The 16,532-nt window shown below is 41.3% G+C and overlaps 1 protein-coding gene across 1 annotated transcript in view; it reads right to left on the bottom strand.

Moving 5' to 3' along the window:
* Positions 1-16,532, bottom strand: part of CFDP1 (craniofacial development protein 1) — a 122,678-nt gene that overhangs the window by 97,732 nt on the left and 8,414 nt on the right. Inside the window, exons 2-5 of the mRNA XM_035024767.1 lie at positions 16,332-16,449; positions 14,630-14,849; positions 14,181-14,308; positions 2,262-2,381 (exon numbers count right to left, since the gene is read on the bottom strand). Coding sequence (XP_034880658.1) covers positions 2,262-2,381; positions 14,181-14,308; positions 14,630-14,849; positions 16,332-16,449 — 586 coding nt within the window. The remainder of the gene's footprint in view (positions 1-2,261; positions 2,382-14,180; positions 14,309-14,629; positions 14,850-16,331; positions 16,450-16,532) is intronic.

The following is a 16,532-nucleotide window of genomic DNA, read 5'->3' as shown; positions in this document are numbered from 1 at the left end:
CACCAAATTTTATTTCACTTTTTTATACTCCTATATTTATGAGCGTACTAGGGCATATTATAAAATGCATTCCTTACTGTGAGTCAATCAAGTCTGAAAGCTACTGCTCTGAAGAGAATCCCTTTCAAACAATTTAACAATTACAAGGCTAAAAACATGCTGCTTCAGCCTACAGCCTCACATTTTTTTTATCTCAACCCTCACTAAAAATAGTTTATTTTGTCACTCAGTATAAAAATTTTATGAAATAATACTTACCATATAGTAGAGTATGCTATTTTTTTAAAAAGATTTTATTTATTTATTTGTCAGAGAGAGAGAGGGCACGCACAAGCAGCCAGAGCGGGCAGAGCGGCAGGCAGAGGGAGAGGGAGAAGCAGGCTCCCCGTGGACCAGAGAGCCCAATGTGGGGCTCCATCCCAGGACCCTGGGGTCATGACCTGAGCCGAAGGCAGACGCTTAACTGAATGAGCCACCCAGGAGCCCCGAGTATGTTATTTTTTTACTCCATTTTATTTCTTTTCTTTCTTTATTTTTCAAGATTTTTATTTATTTATTTGAGAGAAAGAGAGAGAATAAGCGGTGGGGACGGGCAGAGGGAGAGAGAGAAGCAGACACCCCAATGAGCATGGAGCCCGATGCAGAGCTCGATCCCAGGACCTGGAGATCATGACCTGAGCCGAAGGCAGACACCTAACTGACTGAGCCACCCAGGCACCCCCTATTTTATTTCTTTTAAATGATGACTGTAAACCATAGCTTGAAAACTACTGGCCTACAATATGAACAGGGCCGGTGTGGAGAGCCCTATCCCATGGCTGCCCTCTTTGGTGTTTACATCGTTTCCACCATGGTGGCAAGCTCTCAAATCCTTTTCCTTCTCAGGTTTCTATGTAACTGCTACATGACTTCTGCCACCTACTCACTCTACTGGGAGCGAAAGCCTTGGGGTAAGGAGCAATGAAGAGTACACGGCAGATGTGGACACGGCCCGGCCACGTCCTTGCACTCACCACCACAGCACCTGCCTTACTGCAAGCACCTGCTGCTCACAGCCTGAGGACTGAGGGCATGTGGAAGCAGTCCTGAGCCAGCGACAGATGGGAACTGGAGGAGAACTATTCCAGGGTCCTTGCCCTCGCCGCGTCCTTCACCACCTCCCTGAGATACCTAGCAGAACCGAGTGAGCACCAGCCGACACTGGCAGTAACCTGCTAGAACCCATATCCTACCCAGGCTTACTTCCCAGCCTTTTCTACCCCCCTGCTGGGGCTTCCTGGAATCACCTCCCACACTAATGACTTGTACTCAAACCTCTGTCTCAGGGTCTGCTTCTGGGTAAACACAACCTAGATGAGCACACAAGCTTACACAGCACTGTTTGGAGCCAGAGCTACAAAGATGAGAAAGCCCTGTCCTAGAAAAGCTCATAATCTGATAGGAAAACCAATGATTTATTTTTTTTTAATATAAAAAACAAAACAAAATTGTACTGTTCGTAGCAACGAGTTAAGTAGATAGATATATTTAGGGAGGGAAGGAAGAAGTGACAAGCTGTGTGACTGAAGGGGCAGAGAAGCCCCGGGAGGTGACCTGTTCCACCCCAAAGCCTCTAGGACACAGCCCTCCCTACAGGAGTAAGCGGCTGATGGGTGCTGCCGATGGGCCGGGTCCATGCTCACGTCCCTGCAGGCTAGCGCCCTGGCTTCTCGTATTTACTGTGATGCTTTACATCTTACATACAAGTTATAAAGAAGGGAATTTTTATTTTCCCCAAAGGAAAAAATTCTAGTCTTCAGCTAAAAATAACTCAAATAACATGGAAAATACAAAGAAAGAAAAACTATTACGTTCCCAACAGTGTGTTAATAGAATTACTTGTAAATCAGCTCGGACCTTCCAATGTTCCTTTGAGGTCCTTGCGGGATGGGCCTGAGGGCTCAACCCTAATCTCCACTAGAAGTTCTAACAAACGGCTGATATTTTCATTTAAAAATTATTTTTAAATGTAAAATCTCCTACACATTCGGCTCTGTGGTCCACACTGTAAATCAGCACTTTCTTGAGGCTGGAATCGAAGAAGAAACCTAAGGCTCATTTTTCTTTGCACCTTCCGTTTTGGTAAATATTTCAGCAAAGGCAAAGCGGCACCATAATTCCTGCTCTCAGAAAACAAGTCACGCCAGCTACGGTTAAAGAGGGTGCCTGTACAGCTCCTCCAACGTGCCAGGCAGAGCTGAGCCTGACACCGGAACACTCACCCAGACCCAGCAGCGAGTGCCGGCAGAGACGCCGCGACAGGAGCCGGGGGCTTTTCCTTCTCGTTCTGCTTGAAGAAAGATTTGGCTTCTTTAGAGGTAGCATCCACTTCCTTAGTCACCCTGTGCCAAGGAGGGAAACGTCAAGTTTATAAGAAGAATAAAGAAAGAAACAAAATCTAAGAAAAGGAAATAAGTGACAACAAGGAAAACACCCGATGGGCTTCCAATGAGTTCTGGCTGCTGAGGTTTCTGATTCAAGTCTACTATGACAATTTGAAACAAAGGCATCTTCCCTTACTAAAGGCCCAACAACGTATGGACCTCATCACCCTAAAATCGCCTCCGTTTCTTCTGTCAGCTTGCCACACACTCCAGGGGTCACTGCTGAATCACATGGGCTGCTCACGGCAAGGCTGAGAAGGCTCTCCCACTGCACCTCACATGTAGATTAGGACTCACAGTTAAGAGTCTGGGGAGAAATGGGGAGATGGAGTATTTGGGAGAAAAACACTAACATTATTTCGAGAAGAAGAGCAACAGTATAAACAACTGGGAATATTCTGCAGAATGCTCCTGTTTCACAGCTAAAATAACCCAAAGATGAAACAAAATGCCTTCAAACTGGCTAAACAACACTCATTTGGGAGTGGAAAAAAACTACAGGATGGAGAATCCTGTCCAATTTCAAATCTGAAAAAATGGTCCTCAATAAAACTGAGTCCTAAAGGATCAAATAAGGTTACTTACAGTGTCTAAGATTTCAGCTAAAGAGAGGACAGGTGTTTAACACCTGCTTACTCTTGCCAAGTCAACAAAAACATCTAAGGAATTTTGTTTAAATTCCAATCTCTCTGTAGGAGGGTCCAAGATTAAGGTCATTGTACTGTGAGCGTTCAGCCAGGTCCTCCGGAATAAAATGGCCAAGAATAATGACAGGTGAATCGAATAAATTCCATCTTTGCAGGAATGTAAGTCTCTGTCTCTTCTCTTCTTCCGACTAGGCTTCTGGGAAGCAGAAGCAAGTTTTCTTACTAACAGCCAACTCACTCCTGCACTGTGTCACCCACTCAAGCGGCACAGAATGAGAGTTTGAGAATTCTGTACTGAGAATCTTCGCTAGGCAACACCAGCAACTTAATCTTGAGGGGTGACTTAAAACAATACCACCTTCTGTTACTCCCCTAGTCATGGTCTTGCAATGGTCAGTATTACTCAGAGGATCAAATGGAAATTGCTGAACCTCTAAAATCTGGTCCTACTCTTTACCAGGCGTAATTTGTGTATCTCTCTACTCTCCCCAATGAACTTCTCAGTAATGAGAGCCAAGATTTAAAAATAAGAGGAAGAGGGGCGCCTGGGTGGCTCAGTTGTTAAGCATCTGCCTTCGGCTCAGGTCATGATCCCAGGGTCCTGAGATCGAGCCCCGCATCGGGCTCCCTGCTCCGCGGGAAGCCTGCTTCTCCCTCTCCCACTCCCCTGCTTGTGTTCCCTCTCTCGCTATGTCTCTCTCTGTCAAATAAATAAATTTAAAAATAAATAAATAAATAAATAAAATAAAAATAAGAGGAAGAATTTATACCAGAAATTAAACCATCACTCAGCAAATATACATTCCTTCCCTGTCAACCAAGAAGAAACTTGTCTAACCCACTGATGTTGAGCTTGGGTGCATGCTTCAATGGTCAATTAGATGTTGGCTGATCTGACAGGAAAAGCAGCTTCAACGTTTGTGTCGTTTCACTTGCCCCTGGAGTTCCTCCTCTTAGCCCCATAAGAAGAATACACCTCAAGCACCGGCTAGTCCAAGATGGCTGAAGGACACACACTGAAGATCTGAATCCAGCAAGCAGCTTGGAGCCAAACCCAGACTGGGTGAACCCCCGACACCCAGAAACACACAGGAACAAACAAATGCTTACTGTTGTATACCACTGAGGTTCGGAATGGCTTGTCACATAGCATTTCTGTAGCCACAGCTGACACATCTACGTTTCATGAAAAAGAAATGAGAAATCTAAGGGGCTTGGTTACTTTTCCAAGACTATGCAGAGATTAAGTAGCAATGCTAGAGAGGACCCTGTAGTAGACTCTATTTCCCAAAGATGGTTGCCACAACCCATTCTACATGCTCTTCCAAAACCTGACATCATCCCAGTGAGAGGGGAGGTACATGTCACCCCCTGCTTAAAACTGCTGGGCCTTTGTGGCTGCCAATTCACAGAGTTCAGTGGGAGTGGCACTACATGACTTCTGAGACCAGCTGATAAAAGGTGACAGAGCTCTCACCTGCTGCTCTTTCGAGAATGCAACCTCGAAACTTCAAGTTACCATACACGAAGCCTGGCTACTCTGGATCCACCATGCTACACAGAACACCTAGGAGGACCAGAGAAAGAGATGCCTGAGGAGACTGTTCCAGTCCAGGCCCAAGACAATGGCCACAAGGAAGGCCTCGAGATGGCGCCACACCCAGCTACTAACTCCAACTGCGTAAGAGACCCTGAGCAAGAGCTGCCGGAGCCCGGCTACCCCCCTGCCCCAACCATGGGAAACGACAAGAACACAATTGTTTTAAGCCAACAAAACTTTGGAGTAATTCCTTACACGGCTATACAGATGACCAAAATAAACCCCCATCCAAACCTAAAGCTTAATGCAGAGTCCCAGTGTACTGAATTAGAACGAGGTGCTTTAAATCTCCTTGCTCTGGGTATAATCTGGGACAGATCTGAGACAGCTCACGAAAAACAAGGGGACACCTGCACTTAGAAATGACACTTTGAGGGCGCCTGGGTGGCTCAGTTGGTTAAGCGACTGCCTTCGGCTCAGGTCATGATCCTGGAGTCCCAGGATCGAGTCCCACATCAGGCTCCCTGCTCGGCAGGGCGTCTGCTTCTCCCTCTGACCCTCCTCCCTCTCATGCTGTCTCTCTCTCATTGTCTCTCTCGCAAATAAATAAAATCTTAAAAAAAAAAAAAAATTAAAAGAAATGACACTTTGAAACAGGCTTTATTCTCCACTCCCTACCAAAACCCTACTAAACAGTGGTAAATAAATTTACAAAGGCAAAACTACATAAGGATATGGAGAAGAGATATAACAGACAAAAGATGCCAATCAAGTTTTCTGAAGGTACAAAGTAAACAGACAAGTAGAAATTGGCTTTGGTTTTTGTTTTCTCTGATCTAAGCCTGTAGCCACAGGGAATGGCCAATAACAAGCCAATCTATATTACGGTATTCTACAAAGGCTCGATAAATTGAGTTACCAGGAACCTTTGAAGGGAGAGGAGAGGAATAGGGCTAAAATCAGTTGGCAGTTTGTCTCAGGAGCAACTAGGTCCAGATCCCCTTCTCCAACCTCGTACCATAGGCTACTGTCCCCCACCCAACCCAGCAAAACCCATTACTCCTTGGAGAAATAAAAACCACAGAAGTTCCAAACTAGGGGCGCCTGGGTGGCTCAGATGGTTAAGCATCTGCCTTCGGCTGAGGTCATGATCCCAGGGTCCTGGGATCGAGTCCAGCATCGGGCTCCCTGCTAGGCGGGGAGCCTGCTTCTCCCGCTGCCTCTGCGTCTCTGTCTCTCTGACTCTCATGAATAAATAAATAAAACATTAAAAAAAAAAAAAGGAAGTTCCAAACTCACAGGGCAGGGCTGAAGTCTCATTCTGAAAACAGGGTATTAAATGAAAAGCTATTTATTTGCTCTTCCTTTGCCACAACAACCTCAAAAGCTGTGTTCCAGATGGCTGAGTTACAAGATGGAGCACTGCCCAACCTGTGTAGGACTTTGCATCAATAAGAAATAAATATGTAGAGTTGACCCTTGAACAATGCAGGGGTTAGGGGCACTGACTCCCCACACAGTTGAAAATCTGCATATAAATTTTGACTTCCCAAAAACTTTACTAATAGCCTACTGTTGACAGAAAACCTTACAGATAACATAAAGAAATGATATAATACATATTTTGCATATGTATTATAGACTGTATTCTTACAATAAAGGTAAAGAAAAAAAAATATTGAGGGGCGCCTGGGTGGCTCAGTCGGTTAAGCGTCTGCGTTCGGCTCAGGTCATGGTCCCAGGGTCCTGGGATCGAGCCCCACATCGGGCTCCCTGCTAGGCGGGGAGCCTGCTTCTCCCTCTCCTGCTCCCCCTCCTTGTGTTCCCTCTCTTGCTGTCAAATAAATAAATAAAATCTTTAAAAAAAAAGAGAGAGAAGAAAAAATACTGAGAAAATCATACAAGAGAAAATACATTTACAGTACTGCAAAAAAATCCACATACAGGTGGACCCACGCAGTTCAAACCCGTGTTGTTCCAGGGTCACTTGTACTGTGTTATGCTACTGAGGTTCTGGGTTTGTTACTACAGAATGGCCTAGCATAACTTTACTATTATATCCATTTAACAGGAATTTCAGTATAAGAGAAAATATGGAAGAGGTTGTAAACAGAAAAGAAAATTTCCTAGAAGGTTGACTTTTCACGAAAAGAGCCACAGAATATCTGACGTGGCAAGTTTTAAGATCCACTGTAACATCACTGTAAAATGTTACAATGTTTGTGATAAGAGAAGATGAAGATCAAGCCGTTCAAAGTATAAGGAAAGTAAGCCTTTATGCAAAGCATGTTGTGTTTTGGTTACCTGTTTTACCACAGGACTGACCAAGCTCCTGCAGCGGTCACGTAAAGCTATTTGGTGAATGTTTTCGGAGAAGCACCCTAGATCCAGGCATTGTGTGAGATGTGGAACTTATAAATAAAAATACATGCATGGTCTCTGCCCTTCAGGGGCTCACAGTCCATCAGGACAGATAACCATGAAATAAGTTATAACAATACATGTAAGTACCACAAGACAGCACAAAACAAGTATAGCCTATGGGAGTATCTCTGTTAACTTCTTAATGCCAAAGTCCTATCCACAGTCAGAAAGAAATGACATCTATAAACTGCTGTTTCTCTCAGGGACTTTGGGAATCTGTACAAAGTAACATAAGCGGATTTTTACTCTTCATTAATAGTATGTCCACAAGAACTCCATTCTTAACAAGCAGTAAGAAGAGATTCAGCTCTCAAAATATCTTCAAGGAGGAGAACAGTTCAATTGTAGACCACTTCTAATATAATTAAGAGGGAACCTTGATAAGAAAGGCCCACTATTAGCAATAGTCAGCTCAAGTGTTATCAGCAGAGATGTCATTTTAACTTCATTTCACTTACTTAGAACTTCCTGAAAAGTCTTTATTTAGGCAGAAACTTTCCATGACTGGCCTTTTCCAAAAGGTGAATCACTCAGGAAAGTCTGAGCTAATTGGCTCAGCTGGTTATGTGATAGAGAAGGGTAAAAAACACTATTTTTCCTCATTCCCGAAGGCTAACAAGCTACACAGTTTTCAAGGGGGAAGAAAACAAAAAGATAAAAATCCAAAGCTTAACATTAAAATATAATTAGAAAGAACTAAAAGACTAACTTTGTGCTAACACTACCTTATGCTTATACTTACAAATTCTTCCCAGTCATCACTAGCTCTTTCTCACATTTCTTAAAGATGTAGTAATGCTCTTAACTTGATACAAAGAAAAAAAGAAAAGGCAGAATAAGGACATCAATAGATTAAAAGATATGCTCGGGGCGCCTGGGTGGCTCAGTTGGTTAAGCGACTGCCTTCGGCTCAGGTCATGATCCCGGAGTCCCGGGATCGAGTCCCACATCGGGCTCCCTGCTCGGCGGGGAGTCTGCTTCTCCCTCTGACCCTCCTCCCTCTCATGCTCTCTGTCTCTCATTCTCTCTCTCTCAAATAAATAAAATCTTTAAAAATAAATAAATAAATAAATAAAAGATATGCTCAAATCCATATATGAAGTTTGCATCTGGTTGTCAATTAAAACTCAGGCCTCCCAAGTTCCTACGTGAGGGTTCCTTATAACACCTGAATTTTAAGTATAAGCAATTTAAGTTAAAAAAAAAAAAAAAAATTCCTGCCAACATGCCAGTTAACAGGGTTTTATTTTCTTTAGGAGGAAGGAGTTATAGAGAACATTTGCTTATCATGTTATTTATCTCGGTAATATGTTATTTAAAGTAATAAGCTTGTGTTTCTTTTGAATATAAAATATATACATGTGAGAATATGTATATTTGTAGGGGGAAAAAAGGGTGCTTCCCTGAGCATGTGTCTTTGGGTTGTTTGGTTTTTTTTTTTAAATAGACACGGTGCTGCCCCCTTCTGACAAATGACAGAAATAGCAGGCTCCCAAATACCCATCCAGTACTTAAAATTACCATCCATTTGCTTTATAAAATGAAATAGGAAATTTGTGTCATTAATATAAATATTAATACATCCACAAAATTTATTTGATCAGGAAATTTAATGATTTCTCATAACAGTTATTCACCAGCTTTTCTTACTCTATGTCGGACCGATGGTAAAATCATAATAAATCTTTCTTGGATATCCTATGACACATGGGAAGTAATACAAACCAAGAAAGATTTCTAAAAACTTTTAAATATATATTCCTAATGGCACATCACAGACTTTCTGCATTATTTTGTAGGATTTTCAAACTATTAAAGGCTTCCTGTTAGTGTTCTGCTACCCTCTACTGGACAACTCAATAGTTCCAGTGTGATTTCTGGCAGCAAAGTAACATTACTAATTGACATCATCAAGAATTACCTAATGGATCCCCAAAATGATTATCAAGGAAATGGGTGTCTTTACAATGGAGAATTCTGACAGATATTGCTTAAGTGGTCTAACTTATCACCACCAATACTGAGTGTTATCGATGTGATGTACTGGGGAAGACAAAACATCACCAACATAGCGTATTTGTCTAGGTGACTAATCTGAAGCAAAATTCCAAACTACAAAACAAATGGACTCTTAAAAACATACAGCTGACCCTTGAAAAAGCAGCACTTAGGGGCCCTGCCAACCGCCCACCTCACCGTCAAAAATCCACGTGTAACTTTGACTCTCCCAAAACTTAACTACTGATAACATAGTCAACACATTTTGTATGTTTTATGTACTACATTCTATATTCTTTTTTTTTTTAAAAGATTTTATTTATGTGAGAGAGAGACACAGCGAGAGAAGGAACACAAGCAGGGCAAGTGGGAGAGGGAGACGCAGGCTCTCGGCCGAACAGGGAGCCCAATGCGGGGGCTCGATCCCAGAACCCTGGGATCATGACCTGAGCCGAAGGCAGACGCTTAATGACTGAGCCACTCAGGTGCCCCTACATGCTATATTCTTATAATAACGTAAGCTATATAAAAGAAAATGTGATTAAGGAAGTTATAAGAGGGCACCTGAGTGGCTCAGTTGGTTAAGTGACTGCCTTGGGCTCAGGTCATGATCCGGAGTCCTGGGATCAAGTCCCGCATTGGTCACCCTGCTCAGCAAGGAGTCTGCTTCTCCCTCTGGCCCTCCCCCCTCTCATTCTCTCTCTCATTCTCTTTCTCTCAAATAAATAAGTAAAATCTTTTAAAAAAAGAAGAAAATTATAAGGAAAATACATTTATGGTATTGTACTGTATCGGAAAAAAAATCTATGTATAAGTGGACCTGTGCAATTCAAACCGGTGTTGTTCAAGGGTTAACGGTGTATGTCAGTGTCATGAAATACTTTAAATGAAAGGCTTTAAAAAAGGAACTTAACAAGAAAAGACTAAAAAGACTAAATGCAGAGTGTAATCTTGCACTTGATGTTGGATTGAACAAGAAATACAGCTATATAAAGAATATTGCTGGAATAACTTAAAATATTTGAGTAGAATCATATCTAGAGCTTTTTAAAATACAGGCTACAAAACTACCTGTTATTGGTCCAAAACAAGATGGGTGATACACAAAAGTTAAGTAAGTATTTAGAAATTTGTTTAGCCATTTGACAATGTCACGATAGTCAAGACATGATAGGTGGACTCACTGTATTAACCAGAATAGACCAATTTGGGTACTGTCACACTTGCAAGCTAGTCACATGTGACATGAGTGCATTAGTCATGCAAGGTGAGACATAATGCATATGATACTTTAGCGTTATTTTATCAAAACCCAAAAATGTGATAAAATGTAAGCATTTATTTTTATAAATTATTATTATTATTTTATTTTTTTTTTTTAATTTGAGACAGAGAGAACGAGAGAGAGAGAGCACATGAGAGGGGGGAGGGTCAGAGGCAGAAGCAGGCTCCCCACCGAGCAGGGAGCCCGATGCGGGCAATGATCCCGGGACTCCAGGATCATGACCTGAGCCGAAGGCAGTTGCTTAACCAACTGAGCCACCCAGGCGCCCTATAAATTATTTTTAACAATCATTTTAATTGTTAACCAAGTGTGACTTTTTTTTTTTTTTTAATTTATTTATTTGACACAGAGTGAGAGAGAGAGAGAGCATAAGCAGGGGGAGTGGCAGGCAGGCAGAGGGAGAAGCAGGCTCTCCGCTGAGCAAGGAGCCTGATGCGGGACTCGTTCCCAGGACTCTGGGATCATGACCTGAGCCGAAGGCAGCCGCCCAACCGACTGAGCCACACAGGCGCCCCCAAGTTTGACCTTTTAAATTCATATTAACTGTTAACCAAGTGTGACTTTTAAAATTTATAGTTTAAAATTAGGAAAGTAAAATTGGTATTATTTTCTTAATCCTAATTTACTGATGACAAAACGAGCTCACGGGGGAGCCTGGGTGGCTCAGGCGTTACGCGTCTGCCTTCGGCTCGGGTCATGGTCCCAGGGTCCTGGGACTGAGCCCTGCATCAGGCTCCCTGCTCAGTGGGGAGTCTGCTTTTCCCTCTCCCTCTGCCCCTTCCCCTGCCCTACTCATGCTTGTCCTCTCTCTCTCTCAAAAATAAATAAATAAAATCTTTAAAAAAATTAAAAAAAAGAGCTCACTGTATATATCTGTAAAGAAAACATCTTTTTCTGAATGCAGCAGTAGCAGCAAACCACATGATGATAATGGAAGTGAATCCAAAGAAACAAAGACCAACTGAGGTCAAACTGCTTTTACTACATGAGCCCTCACACAGAGTTTGGTTGTTGATCATGCAGTGCTAAAACCATAGTGAGTTAGTGAGTTCTTTGCAAATGTTTTGGCTAATGAAGCAACGAATTCATCAAAACTTCAGTGGCATTTACATACAAAACATAAAGAAATTCAAAATCAAAAGAATTCTTTGAAGAAAACAGTAGTGATCTAAAAAGCCAATAGAGGGGCACCTGGGTGGCTCAGTCGTTAAGCATCTGCCTTCAGCTCGGTCACGATCCCAGGGTCCTGGGATCGAGCCCCGCATCGGGCTCCCTGCTCAGCGGGGAGTCTGCTTTTCTCTCTCCCCCTGCCCCTCCCCCTGGTGCTTGCTATCTCTCTCTCTCTCTCTCAAATAAAGAAAATAAAATCTTGAAAAAATAAAAAATAAATAAAAATAAAAAGCCAATAGAAAGAGACACAAAATTCCATACATTAACATTAGTCTTCTGAGCAAGAAGCACTTTTGGTTGCTAACTAAAAAAAATAAACTACTGTCAAGATATTAGGAGAAGAGTGTATCAAAGATGTCTGCTTGGAAAGCTTGGTGTATCTGTGACAAAGAAGGTGATTCAAGTGCAACATTCCAGTGATGCCGCAGCTTGAAGTCCTCAGAATCTAGCTTATGAGAGTGAGAACGATAATCAAATTAACAAAATGTTTTCTCAATGCAATGTGAAGAATGCCAGGTTATTACCAACATAAAAATTATCATGATATATGTGTGATTTAAACATGACGGTTATACGAAGGATTCTTTTATCAGTTTCTGGCTGACAAACATAACTGACACTGATCTGTAAAGAAATCCAGAATTACATTGTCAACAAATGAAATGTGATTTGCAGCTTAAGTGTATTCAAGAGTATAGTCTAACAGCACACATGCAAGACAGGAAAACAGATTAGATTAAGGAGCTGGTGCTAGAACATAAAATTAACACACTGCTTCCTTACCGAGAAAAATCTTGCCACAAAACAAACAACCCCACTGTTCTTAGTATAGTAGTAAAAACTATAAATTATGTAAGACTAATGCATTACATTTTTCAATGACTATCTTTATATGTGATAAGCTGAAAGCTGACCATAAATGTGCACGTGTTACATGGCATGCTGAGGTACCATGGTTATGCAAGGGAAAAATGCTGTTAAGAATGATGAGCTTTAGGGGCGCCTGGGTGGCTCAGTCGTTAAGCGTCTGCCTTCGGCTCAGCTCATGATCCCAGGATCCCGGGATCGAGCCCTACATCAGGCTCCCTGCTCTGCAGGAAAGTCTGCTTCTCCCTCTCCCACTCCCCCTGCTTGTGTTCCCTCTCTCGCTGTGTCTCTCTCTGTCAGATAAATAAATAAAGTCTTTAAAAGAAAAAAAAAAAAAAGAATGGTGAGCTTTGGAATAAACTCAGTGTCTTTAAAAGAAAAAAACCATGGGGCGCCTGGGTGGCTCAGTCGGTTAAGCGTCTGCCTTCGGCTCAGGTCATGATCCCAGGATCTTGGGATCGAGCCCCGCATCGGGCTCCCTGCTTGGCAGGAAGCCTGCTTCTCCCTCTCCCACTCCCCCTGCTTGTGTCCCCTCTCTCACTGTCTCTCTCTCTGTGTCAAATAAATAACAAAATCTTAAAAAAAAAAAGAAAAAAACAGTTGGGTCTCCAATTTTAAAGGTCTTAATTAGACAGTAAAACTTGGCTTATTTTTCTGATCTTTGGTATTTTTAATAATGTTAGAGTACTTCCATGCAAGGAAATGATTCAACATGTTTTTCAGTAGCAAATAAATTACCAGGGTAAAAATGAAAGCTAGAAGCCTGGAGGAACAGAGTCTCTACAGATCAACATGTTTCAGGGAATGTTTTGAATTCCATTTCATATCAAAAGAATATCCACACAGAGGGAATTCATGCATGCAGAATTCCTTGTTTCCACTGAAATCTAACTTAATTACAACTTGACAGGATAAACTGTTGGAACTGGTTACTGATGAAGCACTGAAGATGAACTTTGAAACTATGGTATCACTGGCTTCATTTTGCATAAAAGTAAAAGTAAAAATCTTGAACTTACTGAAACAGCTTTAAAATCTTTATTTCCATCCTCACGAAAATATCTCTGTGAGATGGGTTTATGATGAGTGTTATTTAAAAAAAAAAGTGTTATTAAAAAACAAAGAAAACCAACACAAATGTACTTAAATAAATAACATCTTTTAGAAAAAATTACTGCCAAGGAAAATGTGACTCCCTATAAAATTATTGATTGATTGGCACCTTATCTGTTCCCAGTTAGCTCCAATTTATAGATCTGCTGTTTTCAAGTAATGAAATTTAAATAAATGGAGAAGAGGAAATTCTAGGCATGTGGCTCTTACCTAGAACAGCCAGGAGGTTATTAAGTCTTTACTGTTTTTTTAAAGTGATAACAAACCTATGAATCAACTGAAAAAATAATACCAACGTCAGGAAATAATACAGGAACCAAATTTCTCTCCTAGTACTTTCAATTTTTACCTGATTTTAGGGGCCTCCGTGGGGCTCAGACTTCACAGGTAAGAAAAGTAATAAAGGGAGAAATGACTCAGCCAAAGTCACAAAGCATGACAACAAGCGGAACCAAATACTTAACTCTTATATTTTCTGATTTCTACTCAGCCAAACACTTCATGATACCCACAACTACATCATTGTACATGAAAGGATCTTTCCTCCTATGCTCCCTGATAATTCATGGGGCCACCGTTTTCCTGGAGTAAAAAAGAGAACTCTTCCAAAATATTATGATGATAGGATGGAATGAGGACAGATGGCCCACACCATTTAGAAAGATGCTCATTTTTAAAAGAACTAGTTTTGAAGTTTGTGAAGGTCACCTTACCTGACTTCTTCACCAGCAAAATCAAACACCCTAGTGATTTTAACTTTTTCAGCTTCTTTTGGTTTCTCAAGCTCTTCTGCTCTGACCAACAATTTACTTGAACTTGTCTCTTCAGTCTTCTCTCCTCTCTATGAAATAGGTAAGAAATGCAATCAGTTTCACATGAGGATGAAACCTAAGAGAACCATCCCAACATTCTATTTACGGCTATTCTTCAATGTTTCATCTCTAAACAATTCAAGACCTATCAGAATTTATTTGATTAGAAAGGCTTACTTTTCCTACCATAGGGAATGCTTTGCTTTTCACTTGAGTTATTATCAAAAGGCATCTAGTTTGATTTCTGCTGTAAGCATCAAATCTCGTTTTGGAAATAAAAACGTCTATCTGGGGAACTTAGGCTATTTCCGGGGAAGCCTACATCTCATCTCATTCGGTGATCAACTTACGTTAACATGTGTACTTGGGGGCATTTTTGGTTTTGGTCCCACATCATTGAGGAAGCTGGCCCATAACTCATCCTCCTTCTTCTTCCTTGCATCCTCTGACCCCATGCCTTTCTCCTGCTCTGCAGCTTCATCTTCCTCCTCACTGCTACTTCCCTCGGATTCCTCGTTGGCATCCTCTTCCTCTTCTTCTTCTAATGAGAGGCCACCTTGTTTTCTCTTCCTAATCACCAAGAGTCACAAGAAAAAGGAGAGACGAGACAGATAACGTAAAATGACTTCAGCTACCCCTTCCTCAATTCCAAACATAATGTTGCAAACCTGAGAAAACTAAAATCTGGGGACTACTGATTAACACCCACCCAAGGGGGAAGGAGGGGAGGTAAGCTGAGATTTTGTCGAAGAAAACAAGAATGGAGCTCTTACAGCTAGCAATTTCCCCCCAAACACTTAGAATCAAAATATAGTGTTCTACCTCTAAGTCAGGACCAGCTATTTTCACCAAGAAAACACCCAAAAACCACCTCGCTGAATCAATCTGCCCAGAAAGTGTGTTCCAAGAATAAACACTATAATTGGAGAACATGTTCTATTAAGGAGAGCCTCAAATTTATTTGCACTGTTTCTTCCCAGAGTTCTCGGGGGGGGGGGGGGGGGGGGGGGGGGGGAACCCATGTTTTTTCCCCACTTCCTGAAAATTTGAAAGTTGGAATACAGAAAAACTCAAGGACAAAAGAGCTGGGCCCAAGACCTAAAAGAGTAAATTGTTTCTTCGTCTATCTTGACTTCAAGTGAATCATCTAATACCTAAAATTCTTTTTTCCCTTTTTATAAACTATAACCTGCTTTTTTGCTTCAATGCCCAAAAAACAGAAACACCAATCAAAAATAGGTAAAAGACTTTCATGGAAGCGTTTCTTATCCGAGCTAGTTAACCTGTCAGAATTTTCATAATGGGGGAGGAGGGTAGTGTAATTCAGTACCAGGTCTATGGAAGGTAATTTGCTAACATTTATGAAAATTTTTTTTACTGCAGTAACTCTGTATCAAACAATTCTACTTCTATAAATCTGATTTACACATACACTTGTACCTGTATACAACGCCATAACAAAGAGTATTCACTGCAGTTTTGTTTGTTGTAGTAAAGACAGGTATAATCTCAATGTCCCTCAATAAGGGAATGTGTAAACAATGCAAGACGTCGCCCTATAACGTAACATCACGCAGTTACTGGAAAGAGTGAGGTAGAGCTGTATGTACTGCCATGGTACACATCTCCAGGAAGTGAGAGAAAATGAGAACCTATAAGCAGAGGATGCCACTCTCTTTTGGAGGGAGTTTTTTGTTTTTTTAAAGAGTAGGAAATATACACCTACATACACACACGAACCATCTCTGGCAACATAGTTCTTCTGAGGCAAAGCAACAAGGGATATCGAAGGTACACATTTTTGCAGTAAATGGGTTTTTAATTTTTACCAAGTGTACATGATACCTATTAATTTTTTTTTTTTAATTAAAGCTCAAAAACTTTTAAAGCTTGCCCAAGACTGAGAATTGAATCCTAAAATGTCACCAAATGTTTCCCTTGAATAGACAAAGGTAAGAAACCCTGGTAGGAAGAACTCATGAGACCAATCCCAGCCATCTGGATACTGTGACAATAGCCCCTGACTTCTAAGGGCCTCGAGGGCAGCATCACCTGGCCGGAATGCTCTGAGCCTTTCTTTTTTTCCCTTTGGTTTTCTGTGTCTGCTCTTCACCATCCACTTCATCTTCCTTCACTAATTCATTTACATCATCTTCACTATACTCTCCACCTGAAATCACATAATAGAGTGGTCAGACATACAGGAATAAAGGTTTTCACATCAAGATAAGACATTTTCAATAAAAATAAAGT

Source organism: Mirounga leonina, unplaced genomic scaffold, assembly GCF_011800145.1.
Source record: "Mirounga leonina isolate KUSES-001 unplaced genomic scaffold, KU_Mleo_1.0 Mir_180, whole genome shotgun sequence".
NCBI lineage: Eukaryota > Metazoa > Chordata > Mammalia > Carnivora > Phocidae > Mirounga > Mirounga leonina.
Note: the sequence above shows the minus strand (reverse complement) of the source record. Positions and strands in the feature narration are given on the sequence as shown.